At 41.1% G+C, this 27,707-nt stretch overlaps 1 protein-coding gene across 8 annotated transcripts in view; it reads right to left on the bottom strand.

Moving 5' to 3' along the window:
• The window catches only part of KIF1B (kinesin family member 1B), a 167,999-nt gene that overhangs the window by 71,721 nt on the left and 68,571 nt on the right, over positions 1 to 27,707 (bottom strand). For 4 of the 8 annotated variants that reach the window (XM_047791712.1, XM_047791716.1, XM_047791719.1 and 1 more), the window contains 9 exons: positions 27,046 to 27,087; positions 23,376 to 23,587; positions 13,277 to 13,356; positions 11,703 to 11,778; positions 7,496 to 7,575; positions 6,870 to 6,976; positions 6,005 to 6,088; positions 5,079 to 5,259; positions 4,883 to 4,955 (listed from right to left, as the gene is read on the bottom strand). In XM_047791712.1, the coding sequence (XP_047647668.1) occupies positions 4,883 to 4,955; positions 5,079 to 5,259; positions 6,005 to 6,088; positions 6,870 to 6,976; positions 7,496 to 7,575; positions 11,703 to 11,778; positions 13,277 to 13,356; positions 23,376 to 23,587; positions 27,046 to 27,087 (935 nt within the window). The remainder of the gene's footprint in view (positions 1 to 4,882; positions 4,956 to 5,078; positions 5,260 to 6,004; positions 6,089 to 6,869; positions 6,977 to 7,495; positions 7,576 to 11,702; positions 11,779 to 13,276; positions 13,357 to 23,375; positions 23,588 to 27,045; positions 27,088 to 27,707) is intronic. The other 4 variants (XM_047791714.1, XM_047791717.1, XM_047791720.1 and 1 more) reach the window with 2 other exon arrangements.

Here is a 27,707-nt window from a genome sequence, read left to right as displayed (position 1 = left end):
AAATACATAAAACACAAAGATCACACTCTGCTTATGTAAAACAGATCCAGTTTAAAATGTTATCTCTAACTCCTTGTCTCTCCAGCTATCTCTGTACCATAACTTCTCTTTCCAAAAATTTTACTTAAGCCCAAAAACAGCAGCCTGACCTCACAAATAAGTAACTTCAATGGCTATTTGGATAATAACCAATTGTTCTTTAACACAAGCAAATCTTGATAACATGGGTCTAAATGAGAGGTGTTAGATTTTAGACCCCCTATGACAGGTAGGATTAGGGAAGAATTTCTATTCAGGAAATAGAAGTTCCTGGGAAAATAAACTACTCATAAGAAGTGTTCAAGATAGTCTAGTAAATGAAAATATTCTTATTTAATTATCTCTTTTACTTGGCTATGATTACCAAAATTATTTCCAGGGAAGGGTTAAAAAAAAAATAGTATCTTGCATACTAGAAAAAATAACCTCTAACAATAATAACGATAATTTGGCCCCTGAATTTGGAGATATTACTACTGATTCTGTATTATTTCTACTGGCCTATAAATGGCTTCTAAACCATTTATAACCCCTACTACATGAAAATTTAGTAACAACAACAAAAGCAGATAAAGCTAAATTTACAGACTCTATACTATTTTTCCTTTCTGGCCACACCTGTGGCATGTGGAGGTTCCCAGGCCAGAGATCCCAATCCATGCCACAGCAGTGACAATGCTAGATCCTTAACCCAATGAGCCACCAGGGAAGTCCTCCTTGTCATTTTTTAGTTTAAAAAATCATAAATGATAAAATCTAAAGTGATAAAACATGATATTAATAAACATTAGAGAAAAAGTATGTCTGACTTCTAAAAAGGTTTTCTTGCAAATATGTATAAACTGGGTTTTATAGAACACAAATTTTCGTTTCTTCCTACATAATTAACTATAGGGTTTTTTTTCCTGGCTTCTTTTCTTTTCCTTTAAAATCTGCTTAATGATGAAATGAATACTATTTAATGCAGAAAATATTCTAATCACTGCTTTAATATCATACTTAAGAGACATATATTATGCCTTTCAACTCTGAAATAAAACATAAATGAGTTTACATAAATCCAAAAGAACTCAAAATCAAGTGGTCATAGCTTTTTTCTTTTTAAAATACTGTTATACTGACTCTGTAGAATATGTCCTTCTTATAGCCCCAACATATCCTTTCACGTACTGATCATGACACTGAAAACTGTATGCAAAGCTTGTGTGCTGAGATGCAAATCTTATCTCACGTCCAAAAAAGGAGATGGGGGGGGGATATTTTAAGATATTTAGATTCATTTGTTATAGGGTTGGAAAACTACTCAGATCTGGCAAAATCACATGACACTAAATGATCGCTGTTTTCATTATACACCAAATACAAAGTGGGCCTCCTGAAGAGACTCGACAGGAAGATTATGCAAATAAAAGAAGATCTCCAAAACATGTGTAAAAAAGCAAGCACAGGACAGACTATGCAGCACTAACTATAAGAGAATGTTTAGCAATGTAACCATGTGACGCATTTAGGGAATTAACATAATAGAAAACTCATGAGCCTGAATTCTACTTTTAAGGTTGTCACTGTGCAAAAATGATCACATATAGTAAATATTAAATATTTACTTAATAATTATTTCATTGCATCCTCTCAAAGTTTATCCATAGAGTGCATTCAAAACATATCTGTGGGTTGACCAATATAGGGTCATAAAAATACTTTTCTTTTTTCTGTTTTTTTTTTTATGGCTGTACCTGCAGCATATGGAAGTTCCTGAGCTAAGGGTTGAACCAGAACTGTAGCTGCCGGCCTACACTACAGCCACAGTGACTCAGTATCCGAGCTGTACCTGCGACCCAAACCACAGCTCATGACAATGCCAGATCTTTAACCCACTGAACGAGGCCAGGGATCGAACCCATGTCCTCATGGGAGTACCCATGAGGTTTGTTGGGTTTGTTACCAGTGCGCCACCATGGGAAACTCCAAAAATACATCTTTGTTCAGTATTGTTACTGCTAGATATCCTTCAGGCTAAAGAGTTATAAATCAACTCTGGAGGACAAGAAATCGAAGTGGGACAGACAGCTGGACTTAACGGCAGGAAAGCAATCTCCCTGCTTTAAGGAGCTGCTCTTGAAATCCTAGATTGCTTTGAGATACACAGAGCAAATGACAATCAGAACCTGATCACTCGCAGACTAAGTATGTTCCCTGGAAACTAAATACGTCCTAGAGACATTTAGTTTCTCTTTATTCAGTGGTCAGTGTTTTTACTTCAGAGCACAGAACGATCATCAACTCTTGGATGCGGAGAGTATCAGGCATCATTATTCTTTTACACCTAGTTACTCAAAGGTTGGTCCGGGAGTTTTGGCATCACCTGGGATCCTGTTACAAATTGCAGAATCTCAGGTCCCACCCCAGACCTACTGATCAGCACCAGCATTTTTTTTTTTAACTGGTCTTTTTAGGGCCGCACCCATGGCGTATGGAAGTTCCCAGGTTAGGGGTCAAATTGGAGCTATAGCTGCTGGCCTACACCACAGCCACAGCAACATGGGATCTGAGCTGTGTCTTCAATCTACACCACAGCTCATGGCAACACCAGATCCTTAACCCACTGAGTGAGGCCAGGGATTGAACCTGAGTCCTCATGGATACTAGACGGGTTCATTAACCACTAAGCAACAATGGTAACTCCAGCATCAGCATTTTAACAAGACTTCCAAGTGGTTGAGAGGCACTGTTCTACTGGACAGAACACTGAAGCAAGTCAGAAGACCCAAGTTTAGGTTTAAGCATCAGCCCCATGTCTTAATAGGAATTTCAGAGTGGGCGAGACAGCATTTTTTAGACTTGGTTTCCTCAACTATAAACTAGAGGTAGTATTTGCCATTTTAATTACATAGACACCACCAAAGAAGGTCCTTTGGGGAATCAAAAAATTGATTGATGTTAAAGCTCCTTGTAAATTATAATTCACTACACAAAAATACAAGGCACTATTGTTAATAATAAATACAGCTTAATTATACCTGTCCTCGTTTGATCTCTCACAGACCATGAGAGGCATGTTATTAGATTATAGCACATTATGAAGATAAAAGGCTCCTTCACGTGTCACAAAGTTTTCAAGCCTCTAATCACACTGTAGCTAAACCTTTCTGTTTTCATTACAAACTAAATGCCAACTAGGCCTCCTAAAGAGGCTCCATCTATATAACACTGCTATTATCTTGCCCCAAACATTCGATTTATTCTTGCCATCTATTCTTTTTTGGGCTTTACTATAATTTCCAAGATAACAAACTAACTGGTTTAACCTACTGCCAAGCCTGAGAACTGAGCTGCTCTGGAAGAGGCTGCTTTTGCACAAGTCCTTGGCTTTTCTGGCCACTGAGCAATAGTCTCTCATCACCAAAGCCGAGCACAGCCATAAGGCTGTAGTTTACATGCTGCGGTTTATACTCGGTATTCTGCATTCTGTATTTTATGCTAAGGAAAGAAACCAGTACCCCAACTTTCTGCCTAATACCCCCTTATCTTAAAAGAAGTCCATGAATCTTTTTTATTTTGACTTTTTAGGGCCACACCTGCGGCACATGGAGGTTCCAAGGCTAGGGGTCGCATCAGAGCTGTAGCTGCCAGCCTACGCCACAGCCACGGCAACACCAGATCCTTAATCCACTGAGCGAGGCCAGGGACTGAACTCCAATAATCATGGATACTAGTTGGGTTCGTTACTGCTGAATCACAGTGGGAATTCCTCATGAATCTTAAAAAAAAAAATGAGAAATTCCTAATCTGAATCCACTGTACCCCAAGATTGCTGTGCCTTTTTCTTTTTTTTGGCCATGACCATGTGGAACTTCCCAGGCCAGGGATTAAACCTGCGCCACAGCAGTGACCCAAGCCACTACAGTGACTATGCCAGATCCTTAATCTGCTGCGCCATGAGGGAATTCCTATTATACCTTTTTCTTACATATCAAATGAATGCCAAGAAGATGCTGTTAACCAGGGCTTGGTTAACAAAAACTGAATGGCTTTAAAAATGAAAATATAGCTAATGGATAAATTTATTTATTCATAAGATTCAATTTCTAGAAAATCTATAAAATCAATTAACATCATAAACTACTACAGGCATCAGCTTATAAGCTGCAGTCTTAAACTGGCTTTTCAGCTGCTAACCCAAACACTTTCTCAACCCGCAGAAACCAGGCTTCCCCTTTTCCCTATCTCAGTTGTACAGTCCTTACTTCCACTGTCACCCCATATGCCACGGAGACCCTTACTGAGAATTCAGACTCCATGCAGGGGAACAGAAAAGGATTAACACATGCAACTGTGCAGCAACACTTTTAGACACATTTTAACTTAAAAAAAAAAAAAAAAAAGTCTGCCCAGCACAAGAACAATTCCCAGGTCAGCCCAAGAGCAGAGAATTAGTACTATCAGGTGATCAGAAACAAAACCAAGGCAAACACCCACCAAATTCAATACTGGGAGAAATTACTATTAAAAGAACTGCCACTCCCACATACTCAAAAGCCACTATCCATAGGCAAAGGCTATTGGAAAAGCTCCCACTATTTCCTCCAAAAGCACTTGGTTTTGATACAAGATTTGCTTTAGGACGTAAGAGGCACAAAAAGAGTAACTTTAAGGACAGTTTTTCAGGCTAAGACTCCCAGGAGGTGTAAGTTCCTTTTCTGTTAAGGAAATGAGAGAACAGTGCACGGTATCAATGAGAGCTGGATAAGCATTTAGGGCAAGTGCTCATCTGTGGGACAGGGAAGGTATGATACGAGAGCAAGTGCCCTCTCCTAACTGAGGATTTGGGGTGGGCTCCTACCAGTCTCTGTTGCTCCAGGAGAAGATCTGCTTCCTCTTTCTCCTTTTTGTATAGGATCTCCATTTCCTGTAATCTAGAAGGAAAAGAAAAGTGAGAGAGGGAAGAACAAATTGTGACATCCATGACCTGTTTCTTGAATTCTACCATGTTTAAAAGAAGGGAGAGTCATGTGGGCCACATCACATGTGTATGTTACCTTTTTTCCATCTCCTGTTTCATATCAATTCCTTGTTTTTCCAGAAGCTCTCTCTGGGCAAACGTCCAGTCCACAGGCTCAGAGGGGGTCTCAGCAGAAGGTGTCTTCTCCCGTTCGGCCCGTGCTTGCTCCGGGTGGTTAAAACGAAACACATGGTTTTTACCCATGATGATGCGGTTTCCTGGCACAAAAGAGAAACGAGGTTAAGAAATCTTTTCTTTTTTCCTTTTTATAGCCGTAACTGCAGCATATGGAAGTTCCTGGGTTAGGGGTCAAAGTGTAGCTGCACCTGCAGCCTACACCACAACCATGGCAACACCGAATCCCAGATGCCTCTGTGACCCACACTGCAGCTTGTGGCAATGCCAGATCCTTAAACTACTGAGTGAGGCCAGAGATCAAACCTGCATCCTCACAGACACAAAGTCAGGTCCTTAACCTACTAAGCCGCAATGGGAGATACCAAGAAATATTTTTACAAATGTATAGTATCTAAGTTAATAACTTTACTCTCCACAATGCAAAAAAAAAACTTTTGGAGTTTTACAAGAACATAAATCATAATTTTTTTTTTTTTTTTGCCATTTCTTGGGCTGCTCCCATGGCATATGGAGGTTCCCAGGCTAGGGGTCAAATTGGAGCTGTAACCGTCGGCCTACACCAGAGCCACAGCAACGCAGGACCTGAGCTGCGTCTGCAACCTACACCACAGCTCACGGCAACGCCGGATCCTTAACCCACTGAGCAAGGCCAGGGGTCGAACCCGCAACCTCATGGTTCCTAGTCAGATTCATTAACTACTAGCCGTGATGGGAACTCCCATAAATCCTAATGTTGACCACCACCTCAACCTTTTAACAAAGAGTTAGAAATTAAAGAGTTGCTCCCACAAACAACTGAAGACTTCATGCCTCTCCCAGTCTCACCTGAGCGGAGCTGAACAGGCTGCGCCACCCTCTTGCCATTGACATAGGTTTCTGAACGTTCACAGGGCTCCAGGGTCACAATAACTAAGAGGAATACAAACTAATGTTAGCACCACAACCCACTGGAAGGAAATAATGGAAAGCAGATCAGATGACTAAGTGTACTCAAGACAACTAGAACAAATTCCTGCAACAACCAAGTGGCTTAGCATCTACGTAACAGTTCATTGAAGGGTACTAGAACCAGCACTGTGGCTCGGATGGAGACATCTAAATAAACTGGACAAACCTCAGGGGAAGACAGAAAATGTTAGTTTCAGTGATACCTGACAATTCAGTACATAAAAATGAAAACCTTCCAAAATCTTAAGTATGAAATATAGGTAATAACCAGAAACTTAATATCAAAAGCTAATATTCTGATTAGGAAGAATAAATTATATACACAAAAATACTATTAGATTGTTATTGTTAATAATCTGGGCAAAAATAAAGACAGACTTTTTCTTCCCTTTAGATAAAAATAAATTCTATTGGCTTAAGACTAAAGGTCCTTCAAATCTCCCACTACCCAGGATGTTTGTTCCCTCCCTTGTCTATTAAATAATTAAAATTCAAGACCAAGCCTAACTGCCTAGTCCTGCTCAATTCTTGGCAGTAACAAAAGGGATCCTTTTGTCTGGGCTTTTTCATGTAAAGTAGCTACGTCCATTCCTGCATTTATAAGCAGCCCAGGTTTCTCCATTTTCAAATATTACAGTGTACAAGAAAGTATTACTGAAAGAGACAGGGAATACCAAGTCTTGGGGATTTATCAGAATATAGAATGAAGAGTTGTTGGAAAAGTGAAGCTGAGAACTCTCACCATCCCCACTGTTGTTTCTCTCGCTCCGGAAGATACAATGCTCTTCTTTAATGTGAGCCCCGCTCAGCACGATGTCCTGGCGCCGCTCAGCATCTGCTTGGCCAACCCTGAACACAAGGCAAAGTGTTTCCCAGGGAAATTCAGACACAAAAAGCACTACAAACAATGAGCCTCTTTCTCCTGAAGAACATTCTCTGGTACGTACAAAAAAAGGTATTGCCTTTCTTTAATCAGAGGCTTTGAACTGCCAATTCTATGTTCGTATATGATCAACACCCCTACATTAGAATAAGAAACAATGGGCAATGATACACCAAATAACTCACACAGCATCACAAAAAGATAAGCGTGAACTAATCTCCTTAATGAATTCACATGTGATGCCAGAAGGAAAAATTTTACTTAGAGACAGTGAGGAAAAAAAGACACATGTTCATTGGTTTGGCCGGTTAAAACACCTAAATAATTTGAGAAAAGCGTAGAGAGGATAATTTGTAACCACTTCAAATGGGAAAAACAGGAAACTGTTATAAGAAATTTTTCAACAAACAACTTCCCTTTGGTTTTTCAATAATCTAGAAAAACATCGTGTTCAAAATCGTGACCAAAAGAAGAAACAAATGTACCTAGTGATTCCATCTTTGATGTAATAAAGCAGGCATTCGGACATTAGCGGGTCCTCATTGAGGTTAACGAGATGTGGGGTCTGAAAAAGGTCACAGACAATCAATTAGGAGCAAGCACCACTGAGGAGGCTGTGAGAAGGACAGGGACGTACAGGAGGCTGATGGCTTCCTGGATTACCCAGAGTGCCCAGAAGAAGAACTTCCTTCATTCCTAGCTGCAATTCCACAATAAACGGAAAGCTCTCTTTTCGGGCCTCCCCAAACTGCACTAATGCATTCTATTTAAAAACATAAATTCTGGGATAAAGAGCAAGATCCAATTCTTGACAAGGACAAAGCATGGAGAACATAAAAGAAAAATTAGGGCAGGCTGATTCTCTGAATGGAGCAACCATAATTTTTGTAAACACTTGGTCAAAAATCTTGAAGGGCTGCAGAATTTGCCAATCCTAGAAATGTCAATTTGAGAAGTTCCCTGGAGGTCTAGTGATCAGGACTCTGCACTTTCACCAATGCAGCTCGGGTTCAATGCCTGGTCTGCTTACTGAGATCCCATATCAGGTATTACACGCTATGGCCAAATCAACCAAAAAAGGCCACAGGACATATTATTTTGAGCTGTTGGGCACAAGAAAAACAGCACAGGCAGGGTGAAGCTTTCTCTGAACTTCCCTTATCTGCCTAAAGACAGACTGTTCAAAAAGAACTCAGTTGTCATAAATCCCCTCCCAGAAGTTTTACTAACCAGGAGAAAAAACTAGAAGTTGACACCACACCCAGACAAACTCTGTCCCAAACTACCATCCCTCCCCCTCCCCCCAACTGTCCTAAAAGTCAGTGACTCTCCCTTGCAGACTACCTCTCTATCCCTTTACCTATTAAGATGATATTTAAGGCAGAATTCTAGGCCATCTTAGGGAGTTAGCCATTTTTCCCCCTGGTATCTCCCATGTATACCTAAGGTATACATGTTAATGAACTTCTTTGTTTTTCTCACATCAGTCTCTCTTTTATTACAGAGGTTTCAGTTAAGAACTCAGAAGGGGAGTTCCCGTTGTGGTGCAGTGGTTAACGAATCCGACTAGGAACCATGAGGTTGCAAGTTCGATCCCTGGCCTTGCTCAGTGGGTTGGGGACCAGGCGTTGCTGTGGCTGTGGTGTAGGCCAGTGGCTATAGCTCCGATTAGACCCCTAGCCTGGGAACCTCCACATGCCGCAGGAGCGGCCCTAGAAAAGGCAAAAAAAAAAAAAGAACTCAAAAGAGTAGAAGAAAAATTATTTTTCCTCCCCTACAACCTCAGGAAATATTTAATTTGTCATTTACTTTGTAAAAATGTTCCCACATCCTCTGTAATTCCCCTCTATAATTTTTATCGGTTCTTCCATGTTCCCAGTTGTTTTTAGCCTTTATCTTGGAGAAGAAATTAAAATTACTAACATTCAATAATACATCCTGCAAAAATTTTCTTCATTTAATATTTCTAAAATTTTTTAAAAACCAACCTTCTTTGGCGAAAATACCCCACTGGAATCCAAAAATAAGTCACATGGTCTTGGGGTCAAAATCTACTCAAGATAGTGCCAGCAAATGTGGAAGAATGAGAGAACAGTCAGATGAGAGAGTTAAGAAAGGGGACTGCAAAAGATAATTAAAAAGAAATGAGGAAAAACTCTACATCTCCACAGCTAACCTTTGTCTCTGTAAGTTAAGAGCTTTGCTGGTTTGAGAAAGTCAAAGCCCTCAGTAGGCAGTATTCTTTAAAACCCAACATGACACTGGCCTAAGATAAAGGCTACCTCAGGAACAGATTCTTTCTTTTTTTTTTCCCTCTTGCCTTAATAGTGTTTTCCCCTAGTTTTGTTGAGATATAAATGACAAAATCTGTATATATTTAGGCTGTACAATGTGATTTTTAAAGGTGTACAGGAGTTCCCGTCGTGGTGCAGCGGTTAACGAATCTGACTAGGAACCACGAGGTCACAGACGCGGCTCAGATCCCGTGTTGCTACGGTTGTGGTGTAGGCTGGAGGTTACAGCTAGGATTAGACCCCTAGCCTGGGAACCTCCATATGCCGAGGGAGCGGCCCTAGAAAAGGCAAAAAGACAATAAATAAATAAATAAATAAATAAATAAAGGTGTACAATGTGTCAATTTGATATATGTACACATTGTGCAATGATTACCACGATCAAGAAACATCAGAAACAGGTTCTAAAACTGAATTTGGATGTGGTCAGTAGTGCACCTCCTCTTTTCCTGAAGAAGTCTAGCAAGTCAAAGCAAGATGAGTAAAGTGAGAAAAAGCTTTGGAAACAGAGATCTCAGTTTGAAATTTTATGCTGTTTATAACACAACACTTATTCAAGTTTTAATTGTTTTTGTTTTTTTCCTTTTTTAGGCCTGCACCCGTGGCATATGGAAGTTTCCATGATAGGGGTCTAATTGGAGCTGTGGCTGCTGGCCTACACCAGAGCCACAGCAACACCAGATCTGAGCCGTTGTATGCAACACTGGATCCTTAACTCCCTGAGCAGATAGAACCCGAATCCTCATGGATACTAGTCTGGCTCATTACTGCTGAGTCACAACAAGACCTCTCAAGTTTTTTAACATTTGTGTTAAATGCCCAAATTTTACAAGTTGTTAGAAAATTTTCCACCACAGTTCTTTTTTTTGTTTGTTTTTTTGTCATTTTCTTGGGCTGCTCTCGTGGCATATGGAGGTTCCCAGGCTAGGGGTCGAATCGGAGCTGTAGCCGCTGGCCTACGCGAGCCACAGCAACGCAGGACCTGAGCTGCGTCTGCAACCTACACCACAGCTCACGGCAACACCGGATCGTTAACCCACTGAGCAAGGCCAGGGATTGAACCCGCAACCTCATGGTTCCTAGTCAGGTTTGTTAACCACTGCGCCACGACGGGAACTCCCTTCCCCACAGTTCTTAACACTGAAAGATTTTACAATAGCATTTAACTTCTGTAACAACTTATAAAGTACTTTTAGATATATGTAAAGGCACAATCTAAATTCTATCAAGGCAATAGCTGATAAAATTTCTATAATAATAAATAATATATTGGAATAAATAATGTCTTACTGAAAGAAAAATTCTTCAACTGTGAAACTCAATGACCTTTGCCAATATAAACAGATAAAATGTTATTATTGTTCCAGGTCTACAATACATATCTAAAATATCTTTAAATCAATCTTTGTTGAAAGTAACACATCACAATTTATACAAAAGAAAAATCTCACCAAAAGAATTCTAACAAAAACCACAGGAATATTTCATATCACATAAAACAAAAGTACCAAATGAAAACCTCCTACTCACTCTATGCTAACCTAGAGACCATTATCAGGCCTTTGCACAAAGACGTTTAAGTCTCTAATACCCAATTTGAAGTCATTTGAAATGAAGGACCATTTATTACTAGTATTCAGTATACACCTGTTTATTAATGTATGTTTTATTATTGTCATATAAATAAGCAAACAAAATAATCTTTTCATAGTTTTCTAGTGTCTAACAATAACTAAGAAGCAACTTAGGGGGAAAAAAAAGAAAGACCTTGCTATTCTAATTAGTTAAAAGGTAACTACTACTTCGCAGCTATGATTATATAAGGAGGACAGTAATTACTAGAGTCATTAAAAAAAAAAAATCAAACTGAGAAGGGAGCAGAAGAGGCTAGAAGGATGAGGACCGGAATTGCTTTACTGAGTACAGTGGCTGTCTATCACAAAAACTGCAGAAGCAAACTGAGGTGGTATTTTTCTACACAAACCTGAACAGCTGAAATTGCTTCCAAAGAGTTACGATTCAGGGTTGCTGGCATCTGTGGGGAAATCTATACAGAAAGAGTAGCCAAACTGAAACAAGGTATATATACTAGGTTAGGCTTGGAATTTAAGAGAAAGCAACAATGAAGATGAGTAAACATAATGAATCATGACCAAAAGTTGCAGTTTACTGCCTTGGATTTTATTTTATAAACAGTAAACATTTCTAAAAGTATTTTAGAAACAGCCTGGCCTTATATCATAAGGTAAAATCAGAAATATCTGAAATTCAGCCACGTCTCAAGATTTTAAAGAAAAGGAAGAAGAGGAGCCAGCCGTGAAAGATGTGAAGTCCCTCAGGGACTAAGACAAACAGAAAGTGTTTCTGTTTGGTTAAGTTTCACAACACTATTTCCTACCTTTTTGGGTGAGAAAACCCCCAGGGTTCCTCCATCTTCTCGAATGGCAACTCCCATCTCAGCCAACAAGGCCTCTCTAGAAAAAACAACAGGTATATCAGAACAAAATACCAAAATGTCAAGTAAATCAATCTAACAGTACCTGGAAAATAAAACATGCAAAGCCAAATCAACCATGGTCAAAGTCACTAATACAAATGTGAAAGAAATCTGCCTATCCCGAAGTTCCCGTCGTGGCGCAGTGGTTAACGAATCCGACTAGGAACCATGAGGTTGCGGGTTCGGTCCCTGCCCTTGCTCAGTGGGTTGAGGATCCCACGTTGCCGTGAGCTGTGGTGTAGGTTGCAGACGCGGCTCGGATCCTGCGTTGCTGTGGCTCTGGTGTAGGCCGGCGGCTGCAGCTCCGATTCGACCCCTGGCCTGGGAACTTCCATATGCCGCGGGAGCGGCCCTAGAAATGGCAAAAAGACCAAAAAAAAAAAAAAAAAATCTGCCTATCCCATCATTCATGAGAAATCATTTTTAATAGAAAAAAATTATGTTCCTATCTTAGGTAAAGCTTTATTCACCCAAATAAAAACTCACATCTGACTTTTGAGGTAGACAATAATTTATAAATAATATGATTATAAATATATAAAGAAGAAAAAATATTCCCGTAAGGCACTTCATACAATTCAAAGAACCATTTCTTTTTTTTTTTTCTGTCTTTGTTTAGAGCTGTATCCGCGGCATATGGAGATTCCCAGGCTAGGGGTCTAATCGGAGCTGTAGCCTTTGGCCTACAACACACCACAGCAACACCAGATCTGAGCTGCATCTGCAACTACACCACAGCTCATGGCAACACCAGATCCTTGACCCACTGAGTGAGGCCAGGGATCGAACCTGCAATCTCATGATTCCTAGGGGGGATTATTTATAAATGTGATTTTCTCAAATGTCATTTTCCCATACCCACCATCACACTTGTTCAACAATTTTAGCTTAAAATCTCTATAATCGGAGTTCCTGTTGCAGCTCAGCGGTTAATGAATCCGACTAGCATCCTTGAGGATGTGGGTTTGATCCCTGGTCTCGCTCAGTGCGGTAAGGATCCAGCGTTGCCGTGAGCTGTGTTGTAGGCCAGTGGCTACAGCTCCAATTCGACCCCTAGCCTGGGAACCTCCATATGCTGCCAGTGCAGCCCTAAAAAGACAAAAAAAAAAAAAAAGAGGTTCTAGAAAACATAACTCTGAAAGATAATAATCAGGAGAGCCTTTTTCATTTGGGTCTTTATCAAAGGTAGTCTTTTTGCAAATGAAAAACCCTATCCCTCAATATCTTTCATTTTTGTATAGATCCCAAGCAACATGCAGCACACTAACTGAAACACAACTTCCCTAGAGAACACAAAATATGTGAATTCACTTCAGAATATACATTTGGCTGTATGTCCCAGCCAAGTTTCGTTTGTTTTTTGTTTGGGGATAGAAGGTTCTTTGTTTTTAACTTCTATTTTATCTTTTCTTAAATAAAAGCAATCCAAACTCGACAGACAATGTATAAACATTCTCAGAGTTTCACTTCCTGACCTCTCCATTCTGATGGCCTCTGTTTTACGCAGCTTCTCTTCCCAGGTTTCATTCAACTCAGCAATAATCTTCTCTGATTCCTAAGGGAGGAAGTCCACAGTTAAAGTGGCAAAGAGTCTTATCATTTAACACACCACGTCTAGGAAGGACAGCAAGACGCAGATGATGCCCTTTGAGGATATGAGGCAGAATCTAATATGATGAGATTTTTCCCCCTTTTTTAATATGTAAAGAAATCAGTCCCAAGTGTATTAATTCTCTTAAGTCCTAATAAAAATACCTTAATAGCGTGAGTGTGTATGTGTAGGAGGAAAGGTAACATTCCAAACTGCACGGCACTATTACCGACAGCCACTTCTACCAAAGATGAAGCCCTCAAAGGTATTCACTGTTTATTGTTTCTCTGTAATTTTACCGCAACACTGACAGGATTTGGAACACGCTCCCTCAAAATGTGGTTGTCTTCACGGTTTAAATATTTTAAGCTGCAGTGCTTTAAGAACTGGTACAAGTAGGAAGTACTCTCTGATCTCCTCCTGAACGAAGCCATAAGACCCTCATGGGGTACAACCTTCCTGCACCCGGAGGAAACGAGCATTCTTATTTCCAAAGATGAGGCACCCCAAGAAGAATCTGAACAGGCAGGTCTTGATAAGCTTCCCCAGTTTCCTATAGGCAGACCTCGTTTTATTGTGCTTTATTTTACTTAGCAGATATTGCATTTTTTACAAATTGAAAGTTGGTGACAACCCTGCATTGGGCAAGTCTGTTGGTACTATTTTTCCAACAGCATTTGCTCACTTCATGTCTGTGAGACATTTTGGTAATTCGTGCAGTATTTCAAAACTTTTCATTATCATTATATTTGTTATGGTGATATGTGATCAGTGACTTTTTTTTTTTTTTTTGCTTTTTAGGGCCGCACCCGCAGCATATGGAGGTTCCCAGACTAGGGGTCTAATCGGAGCTACAGCCTCTGGCCTATGCCAGAGTCACAGCAATGCAGGATCAGAGCCGTGTCTTCGACCTACACCACAGCTCATGGCAACACCGGATGCTTAACCTACTGAGTGAGGCCAGGGATCAAACCCACAACCTCATGGTCCCTAGTCGGGTTTGTTAACTGCTGAGCCATGGTGGGAACTCCTTTTTTTTTTTTTTTGCTTTTGCTTTTCAGGGCTGTGCTTGCAGCATATGGAGGTTCGCAGGTTAGGGGTTGAATAGAATCTACAACTGCTGGCCTACGCCATAGCCACAGCCATGCTGGATCCAAGCCGCGGTTGCAACCTACACCACAGCTCACAGCAATGCTGGATTGTTAACCCACTGAGCGAGGCCAGGGATCGAACCCACATTCTAATGGATACTGGTCAGGTTTGTCACCACCGAGCCATAACGGGAACTCCCTGATCAGTGATTTTTAATGTTACTTCAACTCACTGAAAGCTCAGATGATAGCATTTTTCAGCAAATTTTTAAAAATTAAAATGTGTGCATTGTTTTTTGAGACATAATGCTATTGCACACTTAGTAGTATAGTGTAAACCTCACTCTGATATGCACTGGAAACCACAAAAATCTGTGACTCACTTTACTGCGATATTAACCTTGTTGTGCTGGTCCGGCACTGAACTTGCAATATCTTCACGGTGTACCTGCACTCTCAGCTCGTCCCACTTTGTCCTGTTACATTTTCCCATGACCTTTCACTCTTCACCAACCCAGCATAAAAATGTTCATGTTTAACACTCCTTTGGGTCTTTATTTCCTTATGAAATCTCCCATGTCATGTAAAACTTGCAGTAAATAAATTTGTATGTTTTTCTCTTGTTAATCTGCCTTTTGTTATAGGGGCCCCAGCCAAGAACCTAGAAGAAAAGATGTGTTTCCTCCCCTCTAACACAATGTCCCTCTGAATACAACCCGACAACCAATACAGAAAGTTGTAGTATTAATCTCATCTGAAGGCATGCAGCCACCAGAGTGAAAATTTTTCAGTCTCTTGTTGAATGTTTATTATATGCCAGAAACGCAAGAACTAAAACATGACTCATTATTAGAGAAATGAAAATCAAAACTGCAATGAGGTATCACCTCACACCAGTCAGAATGGCCATCGTCAAATAATGCAAATGCTGTATAATACAAACAATAAATGCTGGAAAGGTGCAGAGAAAAACGGAACACTCCCACGCTGTTGGTGGGCATATAAACTGGTGCAGCCACTACAGGAAAACAACAGAAGTTCTTCAAAAAACTAACGTGGCCGTATGATCCAGCGATCCCACTCCTGGACACGTATCTGGAGAAAACTATAAAGCAAAAAGATACATGCACCCTTATGTTCATGGAACTGTTCACGTAGTCATTCAATGATTATACATATCCCCATCACATGCCAAGCCCTGTTCTAGGCAACCAGAGATATGACAGGGAATGAAATTGCTGCTCTTCATGAGACTTATGTTCTATGAAAGAAACTAAGATAATCAATCGATTTTATTCAGTAAGTCAAATATATAGTAAGTCAGACAGTAATAAGGGCTTTGTAGAAAATTACAGGAAGGAAAAGAGAGAGGAGGAAGGAGGGGTAGAGGAGGGGGCAATCTAGAGTGGTTTTCTGAACAGGGCTCAATGACAAGGTTCTATGTGAGCAGAGGCAAAGGAAGAGCAGGAATGGCCATATAGGTATGCGAGGGAATAGGTAGGACATGCCTGGCATTTTCCAGGAACAGTGTAGCGAGAGCAGCATGTTCAAGGATTCTGAATGGGAATGGTAGGAAAACACAATAGAAGAGTGTGCTAAATGCTAGAAGTGAAGTATTCACAGATCTGGTGGCAGATGGATGAGTCAGCTGAGTGATACTCATACCGTGAATGAAGTACAAGCAGGAACTGATCAGGTGAAAATGGAAATGGGGGGTCCCAAAAAGGCAGATGAGCATATGCAAATAGTAGGAGAAAATGCTAGTCATAGAAAAGAAATCAAGAGTCAGATGATGATGACAATGATGAGATGAAAGCAGTGGTAGTGATTCAGGATGAAAAGTTTAAAAGACATGTCACTGTATAATTCATTTAACAGGCTACTCTATGGAGCCTCTGGGATCCCAAAACATAACTATATACATAGAAAGAAATTGTGGGAGTTCCTGCTGTGGAACAGTAGAAATGAATCCGACTAGGAACCATGAGGTTGCGGGTTCATTCCCTGGCCTTGCTCAGGTTAAGGATCTGGCATTGCCGTGAGCTGTGGTGTAGGTCACAGACACAGCTCAGATCCTGCAATGCTGTGGCTGTGATGTAGGCCGGCAGCTACAGGTCTGATTTGACCCCTAGTCTGGGAACCTCCATATGCTGCGAGTATGGCAAGTGAGGGGAGGGGAGGGGAGGAAAGGAAAAGGAAAAGGAAAAGGAAAAGGAAAGGAAAGGAAAGCAAAGCAAAGGAAAGGAAGAAAGAAAGAAAGAGAGAGAGAAAGGGAGAAAGAAAGAGAAAGAGAGCAAGAAAGTGAGAAAGAAAGAGAGCAAGAAAGAAAGAGAGGAAAGAAGCCCACCTCAGGAAACAAGAAAAAGAAAGAGAAAGAAAGACAGTAAGAAGGAAAGAGAGCAAGAGAAAGAAACACAGAAACAGAGAAAGAAAGAGATAGAGAGAAAGAGAGAAAGAAAGGGAAAGAAAGGAAGGAAGAGAGAGAAAGAAAGAGAGAGGGAAATTGTGAATTTATAATACAATAAATTTTAAGGCATCTGGCATTTGGTTTTCTGGAATGAGACTTGGGACCATGTTAAAAAGCCAAGAGTAAAGACTCAAGGCAGCAGGGCTGCAAAAGCAAAGGAGTACAGGGGTCAGAAGAAACCAACACGAGAGCATGATGATGATGATGATAAAGAACTACCACTACCACCACCACCACTGGCTAAGCTAGGCAAAGAGCAAAACTGGGGAAAGTGAGGAAAGGCCTGGGCATCAGTAAAGTGGATATAAAGGGGACCAGAGAGGGGGTACTCAGTTACAAAGTGGGAGAAGCTGGAATAAGTCTGCAGTGGAAGTCCAAAACCACCTAGATTGGCTGTCATTAAACCATCACCCTCTGAACACAATCCAACAACCAATACAGAAAGGTATAGTATTAATCTCATCTGAAGGCAGACAGCCACTCCCCTAGCACAGACACGGGCTACCTAAGCAGCTACCTGAGTGGCATCTCTACATCGTCCCCTACTAGGAAGAAATAATACGCAGTGCGTATGCCACTCCACAGCTAAGTGAGGGACCAGCAAGCCATGCTAGAGGGCCAGCAACCAACAAAACCCCATACACTTCCAGCAAGGCATGAGACATCCAGGAAAGGAAGTGTACCTGGTACCTCAAGGTCGAGAGCCCACCCACTACGCCCCACAGAAGTTATTCAACAACAACTCTGACAGGGTAGCATTAAATGCTTCTGCAAATGGCTGTAAAAGGGCAAGTACAAGACAAGCTGGCACCACGACCTTTAAGATATTACGGGTTAATAAAGACAACTGGACAGAAATCTTTATACTCTCAAAGTGACAACTTCAAAAACAAAGGAACAGGATAACAGGATGCCCAAACCACAGCACCTAGACTAGGGCTTATTACATATACTGTGGTCCCCAAGGCACTGCTATGGGATATAAAATACAAATTGACCAATAAGTTAGTTAAAATATCCTTTTCTTCCGGTTGGTTATGTTTAGAAAAAGAATATGTCAGCGCAGAGGCTTATCTGGCTGTATCAAAACTATTCCAGGAGTTCCGTCATAGCACAGCAGAAACATATCCGACTAGGAATCATGAGGTTGCAGGTCTGATCCGTGGCCTCACTCAGTGGATTAGGGATCTGCTGTTGCCGTGAGCTGTGGTGTAGGTCACAGACTAGGCTTGGATCCTGTGTGGCTGTGACTGGCAGCTGTAGTTCCAATTCGACCCCTAGCCTGGGAACCTCCATATGGTGTGGGTGCAGCCCTAAAAAAAAAGCAAAAAACAAAACAAAACAAAAAACTATTCTACTTGGGGGCAACTGTAAACTCACGCAAGGAAGCAAAGTCACTGTCTAGGAATCCTCTTACCATTTTGCTGCATCTAAGTTTATTTACCACCTGGAGGGTAAATCAGAGTATGATCCCCTTGGAGGGAGATTTGATGAGTGAGCTGAGTAAGGTACTACTTTCATTTTTCATTATAGCTTCAAGTTCCAACTTCTATGCTGTCTAGAAAGTTATTTTTTAAAACTTTGAAAAAAGGTTAGAGAAAACGGTATTGGTAGTGTCATTTAAGCAAAATGTTGGTGCTGCAAAAAGCCATTTTACTCCAGAAACATTCTAGAAATGTAGAGACCGAGGACCAGAGAAATTGATGACCCTGAGGTCACACTTTTCCCTGAGCTGGGTCTAGAGCTGGGTTTCTTGACTCTTGTTGTTCTCTGCTCCAACGAAGGCATAATCTACAGGCCCTAAAGAAAATATTCTACAAAACAGCTCACCGTAAGTTAAGGAAGAATGAGGAATATTCTTCCCTCAAGCCTGAATAACAAACTTAGTGTAAATAAAACAGAGATGCCAACAAGAAGATAGCTTTCAGTCTGAGTCATCAATGCACTCTGCAGGCAGGCCTGGCACATGGCGCCCAGTGCTACCCATAATTCATTCTAGAAGCCTAACTGAAGATTAAACTGAAACTGGGATTCATGCTTTAGAAATGATTGGTCAAGGAGACACTCTTTAAGGGGTCCTTCCTTCCCGCAGGTGCTGTAATTAAAATAACTCTGAAAAAACAGAATGACATCAGAAAACATTTTTTTTAAGTTCCAAAGAATGCTGGGCTGAGGCGTCTTTCACCTTTGATCTCACATCATGTATGCCCAGCTATCTGTACAGCATTGGCTGTAATTATGTTCACATTGCTAAACATGATGTAATTCCTTCAACATGATTCAGTTAAAGTGGCAGAGAAGTCCACAAAACAAGTCAGAAATGTTTCTTCCAAAAAAAAAAAAATGCAACTTAGGAGTTCCCGTCATGGCTCAGTGGTTAACGAATCTGACTAGGAACCATGAGGTTGAGGGTTCGGTCCCTGGCTTGCTCAGTGGGTTAAGGATCCGGTGTTGCTGTGAGCTGTGGTGTAGGTTGCAGACACGACTCGGATCCCGCGTTGCTGTGGCTGTGGCGTAGGCCGGTGGCTACAGCTCCGATTAGACCCCTAGCCTGGGAACCTCCATATGCTGCGGAAGCGGCCCTAGAAAAAAGGCAAAAAGACAAAAACAAAACAAAATCAAACAATTTAAACAGTGATTTTTAAAATTTATTTATTTATTTTTAATTATGACGTGTTAAAAAAGTTAAAAGCACTTACTACATGGAACATTGCCTGAAGCTGTCGGATAGGTTTTTTACTGTGCTGAACAGAGTGTGCTTCCTAAGTGAGTTCCAAGCGTGATGCCCTCAGGCTGCCTAGCATCGAATTTACCCTTGCACGCTTCTATAATGGGTATTTGTGGATATTTATAGTCTAAGCCAAAGCAATGGCACTCACAGTACTGACTTTGATGCTAGAATAATAAACACCAGAGGCACCACACAGTAGCTATAGCTACATATTTAAAACCTTGTTAAGTAGGAATCCAAATCAAGGATACATTTCCACACAGCTTGAATTTCGACTAAAAACTAAAAGCAATTACACCTCATTCTCTTTTGCCAGAGGTTTGTGGAGGGCTCAAATATTTATGAGAGGGTAACATGGGTCTCTTCCATATGGAAACAGACTGCTCAATGAATGAAGCGATAGCAATGTCCTGTATAAAACACTACCAACTTATCCATTTTTTAGAAGTCAAAAATAAAGAGAGGCAACGGGACATAAAATGGTAGGAAGATGAATTCGCCTCCTCTGTTACTGTTTTCCACTACAGTATTTTTCTCCTCCAGTGTCATGTCAGGAATGCCACTCCTTCACCCTCAACAATGAAAGAGTCCCCAGATGAGAAATTCTCAAGCATTTCTATCGCATAACTGCTGCCTTGCCCTGTGAGCACAAGATGTTATCTGCCCACAGTCTTAAAACGTAGGCCTGCTGGAATGGAATTCTCCCCATTCACAAAACAGAAGCAGACCTAAGGTGCTTAGGCTTCAGTAAACTACCATGCTGCATTAAAAACTCAAGACTGAATGCAAAAGCATAAAGAAGCTATTTTGTACAGGTAGGGAAAATGGAAGATGTCTTTAATATTGGCTTAAAGGAGAATTAAAACAAATTTAATTTTTGATAAAAGTAATAAAGTTTTGTTTTGTTTTGGGTGGGAAGCAGGGAGGTTGTGGGGAGGGTTCCTGGAAATTCAATGGCAGTGCTATTCCCTAGGAATGATGTGGAAGATACTGGGCAACCTAATGCTTAAAGAGTCTGCTTGACATCTTGACTCCTAATATCCAGCATTATTTTCAGTTGGTTCTACCTGGCAGTTGGGAATAATTTTTTTCCTACATCAAGATATGTGTTAAAGACATATGTTATGTTAAATCTCATTCATATACTAAGGTAAGATTCAAATAGTAAGATTCAAAATCCCCAAAGAGGGAATTCCCGTTGTGGCGCAGTGGTTAACGAATCCGACTAGGAACCATGAGGTTGCAGGTTCTAAACCTGCCCTTGCTCAGTGGGTTAAAGGATCCGGCGTTGCCATGAGCTGTGGTGTAGGTTGCAGACGCGGCTCAGATCTCGAGTTGCTGTGGCTCTGGCGTAGGCTGGTGGCTACAGCTCTGATTCGACCCCTAGCCTGGGAACCTCCATATGCCGTGGGAGTGGCTCAAGAAAAACACAAAAAGACAAAAAAAAAACCCAAAAAACCCAAAAAAGCCCAAAATCCCCAAAGAAAAATAACATTTTTATACCAAATAGAAAATTATTTCACTTTTCCTTTCCACAAAACCTCTCTGCATGTCCCCAATGGCTTGAATAGAAGAACCGTGCATGGCAACTTTGTCACTGATGTCTATCATGATAAAATACAGAAATAAAAAGCCTTCTTGCATAGGGCTTCACTAATATCCAATACAATTTCAAAGTCAATTTTACAATAGCAGAAATTATCTTTTTCTTTGCAACATTTAATAAAAAGATTTCTCTCTCCCTCTCCCTTTGTCAAGCACTTCAGAATTTCACCCACTTTCAGGAGTTCCCATCATGGCACAGGGGAAACAAATCCGACTAGGAACCATGAGGTTGAGGGTTTGATCCCTGGCCTCACTCAGTGGGTTAAGGATCCTGCATTGCCGTGAGCTGTGGTGTAGGCTGCAGGCATGACTCAGATCCGGCATTGCTGTGGCATAGGGCAGCAGCTGTAGCTCAGATTGGACCCTTAGCCTGGGAACCTCCATATGCTGTGGGGGCAGCCCTACAAAGCAAAGAAGATAGGAAAAAAAAAAGAGAATTTTCACCTGCTTTCCACTAACATGTTCTGAAGGAAGAAACAAGATCATTACTTTTGTTCCAGAGCACTTCATGTTAGAAGTAAAATCCATGACAAAAAAAGCAGGCTGATTAAGAAGCAAAGCCCATTCTTCACGTAAAATCTCTTTCAGCCTCAACTGCAAACCAAAATGAAAGTGTCTACCATCTGCAATTATCAGGCTTAATTCCCTTTTAGTGAAAGGACTCAGCAAACCTTTTCACTGGTTCATCGGTCAAAGTGTGTCACTGTTCTCAGAAGCCCCTAAAAGAGCAATTGTGGTGGTGAATCCCATACTGAGTGAATGCATACAGGCGGCAGGACTGCAACTTCCCAGTTCCTTAAAGTTTCTTTGCCAGAGTTCCCGTCGTGGCTCAGCAGTTAGCCAACCCGACTGGTATCCATGAGGATGCAGGTTTGATCCCTGGCCTTGCACAGTGGGTTGGGGATCCAGAGTTGGCTGTGAACTGTGGTGCAGGTGGCAGATTTGGCTCAGATCCAGTGCTGCTGTGGCTGTGGTGTAGACTGGCAGTCACAACTCTGATTAGACCACTAGCTGGGGAATTTCCACATGCCATGGGTATGGCCCTAAGACCAAAGAAAAGAAAAGAAAAAAAAGTTTCTTTGCCTTCCTTGCTTTGTTTTATTTCAGCTTTTGGCCATGCCTGCAGCATGCGGAAGTTCCCAGGCCAGGGAGCAAACCCGCACCACGGCAACAACCTGAGCAAAGCCCTCCTTGTTTTTCCTACCTTGGTACTCTTGAATTCAAAGGCCACAAGGTACAGATCAAACTATCATCCTGGAGGTGACAAGCAGGGAAAGAAAAGGCATTTGTATTGCTGTCACAGTGATTTGATGGATGGCCCCATAGGTGACTACTGTCTGCTCTCACTGTAGTCACCAAGGGGGAAGGAAGAACCTATGAGTCAGAACGTTTGCTGCTCCTAACGTTCACACTCATGGGAGGAGACAAGAAAGTACCACAGAGGCAGCAACAGGCTGGGAAAGCCGAGCGGTCTGCCATGCAGGTGACCTGCACACACAGGACTCAGGAACACAGCACCAGCAGGAAGATCCACGACCCCGCATGCACCAGCACCTCAGGGGAGGGGGCCAGCCCTTCCACAGAAGTGCTCACAGGGCTTTCTATGAACTTGCAGAAAATATTATTTCACGTGTCTCTGAATAAATCCAGTCCACCTATTCAAATGTTCAAACTTTCTTTTGATTATACAGCTTTACTAACAGAAACATGGCTCTATATAGAATTCTACCTTCAAAAGAAACCAAATGTTTAATTACTCAGCTTCCAATGAAATTTCTAATTAAAGATTGCACTGTGACTTGTAAACTGCCTCAGAATTAATGGACAAATCTACTTATCAGTTACTTTGCCTGGCCAACCTACAACCTGCCCGCTAGGCTCTCCCTCCCATCTCTGCCCGGCCATGTCAGATTCAAGCATTCTGATGAAGAGAAATTATCTTACAAAGCAGCAATTTCATTTTCAGGGCACCTCAGAGAGTTAGAAAGTACTTCCATACGCTGAACCAGTATCTCAGTGATTTTTAGTCCTAACTCTGCCTCGTGGAACTATACAGAATAACTTTCATTGATTCTGAGTTACTACTTACCTTTAGACGTTCGATGGCTTCCTCTCCTCCAGGTGTAGACATGATCCTCTCCTGAATACTAGTCACAGATGTTAAGCCCACCTGACTATTGAGTGAGCAGGAAGATGGAGATGAAGTAAGGGACCCCATGGATGCTGTGGAAAAATTGCCAGGACGTTGATTCTCAGAGGCTAGCAAGTACCTATGCTTATTGTTCTGAAAATCTTTCAGATCTGGGAGATAGAAAGAAGGGAAGGCAGAAAAAGTAGAAAAGAGGGAAAGGAGCAGAAGAAAAAAGACAGGAAGGAACACCAGTGTAAGAAAGGACAGCATCAAAGCGCCAAGACAAAGACAAGTTATGATACAAAGACAAGGTATGATTGTTCTAGATGGCAGTTCTAAAACGTGTCTGTCTTTAATACTGGTCTTATAGAGGAGAAGAACCACTTCTGAATTTAGCAACTGAAAAGTTCCAGTGCGGGTTAACACTGTATCGGGCAGGAGCAACCAGAGCTTCAAAGAAAGGGTAATGCTCAGGCACAAACAGCTGTGCTACATTCCGTCTATTTCTTCTACGGCTCCAAATCTACAAGGTTTAGGATTACACTAGTAAATCCCAGCAGTCTGTAATAGTAGGGGGAAAAAGATGATCATGTATTCATCAATATCAGTGCACATCAGCCTACCCAGTACTTTAAGGCATTCAGGACAAATTCCAAAGAAAATATTACATTAAAACAAAAATTTCAGCACATAGTAGCATTCTCTGTGTGTTAAAAGGATTTTTTTTTTTTTTTTTTTTTAAGGGCTGCACTCGCACCATATGGAGGTTCCCAGGCTAGGGGGTCGAATCACAGCGATAGCCATTGGCCTACACCACAGCCACAGAAACTCAGGACCCCAGCCATGTCTGCAACTTACACCACAGCTCACGGCCACGCTGGATCCTTAACCTACCAAGTGAGGCCAGGAATTGAACCTGTATCCTCATGGATACTAGTCAGATTCGTTTCTGCTGAGCCATGATGGGAACTCCTAAAAAGGATTTTGAAAATACGCCTTCTAAAAAAAAAGGAGAGATAATTGTAGAACTCACAGGAGTTTTGTATAAGTCCTGGTTAAGAACTCAAAACTGATTACCTCAACATGGAAGAACAATAAGGAAATTATTGAATTGGGTGTACCTTACATTCATCTATTAGAGCAACAAAAATTAAGCCTGATTATTATAAGTACGGCTCTTACTCTGCCTAAGAGTATGACCATGAGTCACTGGGAAGCCAAGTTCCTAGTACGGAATACAAGTTTTTAGGGGCATACTCTCATTTACTAATAAAGCCGTAGATTTTGCTTTTAAACTTAGTTTTGGTAAAAAGAGCCACAAACAAGAAATTCATTAATTTGCTGTTGGTGCTTTCCTCCATTAGTCATTCTTCCCAAATAGGCATCAGAGGAAATCCATAGGTACTGGTGCATTCCTATTTTCAAATTCGCCCATTTTTAAATGTAAGAAAATCTACACTGCTTAAAATTCATAGCAAAACTAACCACATTTTCCTTAAAGGATATAATATGAATCAATACAAAGAGTCAGAAAAATTACTGTTAGCTCTCTCTGGGTCTATCCATCTCAACTTAATCAAATCGAGTTCTTGAAGCCTCTTAAAACCAGTGGTTGCTTCAAGACAGTTTGAAAACCACCATCTGCAAATACAGAACATAGGAAAACAAGCAAGTTGTAAAAGGGGGATAGAACTGGAGCAAAAAATTAGCCATCAAGTGATAGCAGCAAGGTGGGAAAGAAGAGGACGGATGGAGTTTAAAAGGTCCAACTGACACATGCAAGCCCTAAAGGAATTAAGAGCAGTGGTCGAAACAGAAGTAGTCAGGGCTGCTTTTCTGCACGACACAGAATTAAAACTTAGTCATGCATAGCTTTTTGGGAAGATGCCACAACTGCTCAGAGAAGAGTGAGGCAACAAGCTGGCAGCAGCACCACCTTGAGCACAAAAGCAAGAACAAGAGGTATCTTTCCCACACCAGTTATCAGTTGGCTTTGGAAATCTCAGACAGAGCTATTCCAGTCCAAGAGTCACTCTGTAATGAGGACGTTATAGCATCTTCAAGGCCCAGCCTCACCACAGCACCAGGGCTATATTTGGTTTCTCCCAGGTATTTGCTCACTGTCTGCCAAGCCTGTTATACATGCCCTACTATAGAAATGAATGAATGAATCAATAAAAATCTAAAACTTAACCCCTTCAAAATCAGGATTCTTAAATTACCCTAAGATAGTAATCCCTTGATGAATTATCTTAAAAGGGTAAAAAATTACTTTCTCACCAACATGATGATAGATATGGAGAGAGTAATGGCACGTAATCCTTTATAAAATAGCCTCATTTCAAGCACACATTTTATTTTATTTTATTGCATTTTAGGGCCGCAGTCACGGCATATGGAAGTTCCCAGGCTAAGGGTCGAACTGGAGCTGTAGCCATTGGCCTACACCACAGCCACAGCAACTTGGGATCTGAGCTGCGTCTGCAACCTACACCACAGCTCATGGCAATGCCAGATCCTTAACTCACCTAGCGAGGTCAGGGATCGAACCTGCGTCCTCATGGTTACTAGGTCAGGCTTGTTTCCACTACATCACAACGGGAACTCCTCAAGCACACATTTTAGACACCCAAGTTTTTTTTAAATTTAATTTGTAATCTACTCAATCATGGAGATTTGGCCAACTAGAAGTGCTTGTTTTCTTTTTCTTTCTTTTTTTTTTTTGCCTTTTCTAGGGCCGCTCCTGCGGCATATGGAGATTTCCACGCTAGGGGTCAAATCGGAGCTATAGCCGCTGGCCTACACTACAGCCACAGCAACGCGAGATCTGAGCTGCGTCTGCAACCTACACCACAGCTCACGACAACGCCAGATCCTTAACCCACTGAGCAAGGCCGGGTATCGAACCCACAACCTCATGGTTCCTAGTTGGATTCGCTAACCACTGAGCCAGGACGGGAACTCCTAGAAGTGATTGTTTTCAATTATATATACATTAAGGCTCGTAATTATATAGGTAATTTAAAAGCATTTTTCAATTAAATAATCAGACCCTGAAGGATCAGGAGGCCAAAAAAGTGTAATAATGATTAAAAACTAGGGCTCTGAGTTAACCCTACCCAGTCTGATCACATACAAACCATGGGATCTTACTCAGCGGCAAACTAATAACTACTCCAGGCAGCAGTGTCCTCATTGGCAAATTGGGCAAAATGGAACTTTATCAGAGTCACTGACAGGATTAAATGAAATACTATTTTCAAGATACTTAGAATAGGTCCTGCTACATTATAAACACTCAGTAACTGTGAGCTGCTGCATCACTATCTTCATCATCTATGACTTTGGATTCAATTTAATCACATTTAAGAGGAAAAGCTAAAGATTAGAAACAGCAAAAGGTTTTTAAGCCTCTGAACTTTATTCAAGCCACAAACTGAAGTTCAGCAAAAGACTGCTTTGCTAATGGAAAAGGGCAAAAATAGGATCATTTCTGAACCTACAGTGTGCTCTGTCTGGGATTTCCCCGTTAGGATTGCTGGCATGCAAAGCTCATTTTAAGGCTGATCCAGCAGAGGCAGATTAGCAAGTCAGAGTACTGGAAATAACCAATACATGAAATACACACATTTGCCTCCACTTCCAGAGTAATCATCGATCAATGGTTCAACTAAAGGTAAGCAAGAGGGAAAATACAAGGGTCAAAGTTCAGGGTCAGCAGTGACACAGCGAAAGGGAGCAGAGCGGTATTTGGCATTTGGGAAGGTGAAAACATTAACACTAAGAATAATATATTATCATTCTACAAATCGTACATATTCATGTAAAATCAGGAGCTAATCAGTAAGAACTATATGAGAAGAGGCCTTGAAAATCTCTTCAGAATTCCAAATAATACATTAATCTTACACTCAAAAAATAAAAGCATGCTTTATTAAATAAGCCCATATACTATTCTACCTGAATAATCTAGTTAACTCAAGAGAACTTCTGATTAGACATTATGCAGACAGAACACTGAGGTTACAAAAGATCCATTTTAAGACAACATTGTAAGACTCTCTGGAAGTCTAATTCTTGAACTTGAATGGAATAGATTCTTTTCCCCTTCTTAAGCAAGGAGCAATTCAGGGGCATTCAATCATTCTGTAGGAGGGTGACCACTCGAAGGTAAATCCTACCTTAAAAGAGACTGGAATGGGGAGTTTCTGACATATATACAGCCACTACATTAATCCAGAGACATTCACAACTCAGAAACAAAAATTTCAAGTAATATTTTTATGAAGT

This window comes from Phacochoerus africanus, chromosome 8 (genome assembly GCF_016906955.1).
Source record: "Phacochoerus africanus isolate WHEZ1 chromosome 8, ROS_Pafr_v1, whole genome shotgun sequence".
Classification (NCBI taxonomy): domain Eukaryota; kingdom Metazoa; phylum Chordata; class Mammalia; order Artiodactyla; family Suidae; genus Phacochoerus; species Phacochoerus africanus.
This window is presented reverse-complemented; position numbering and strand designations above follow the sequence as displayed.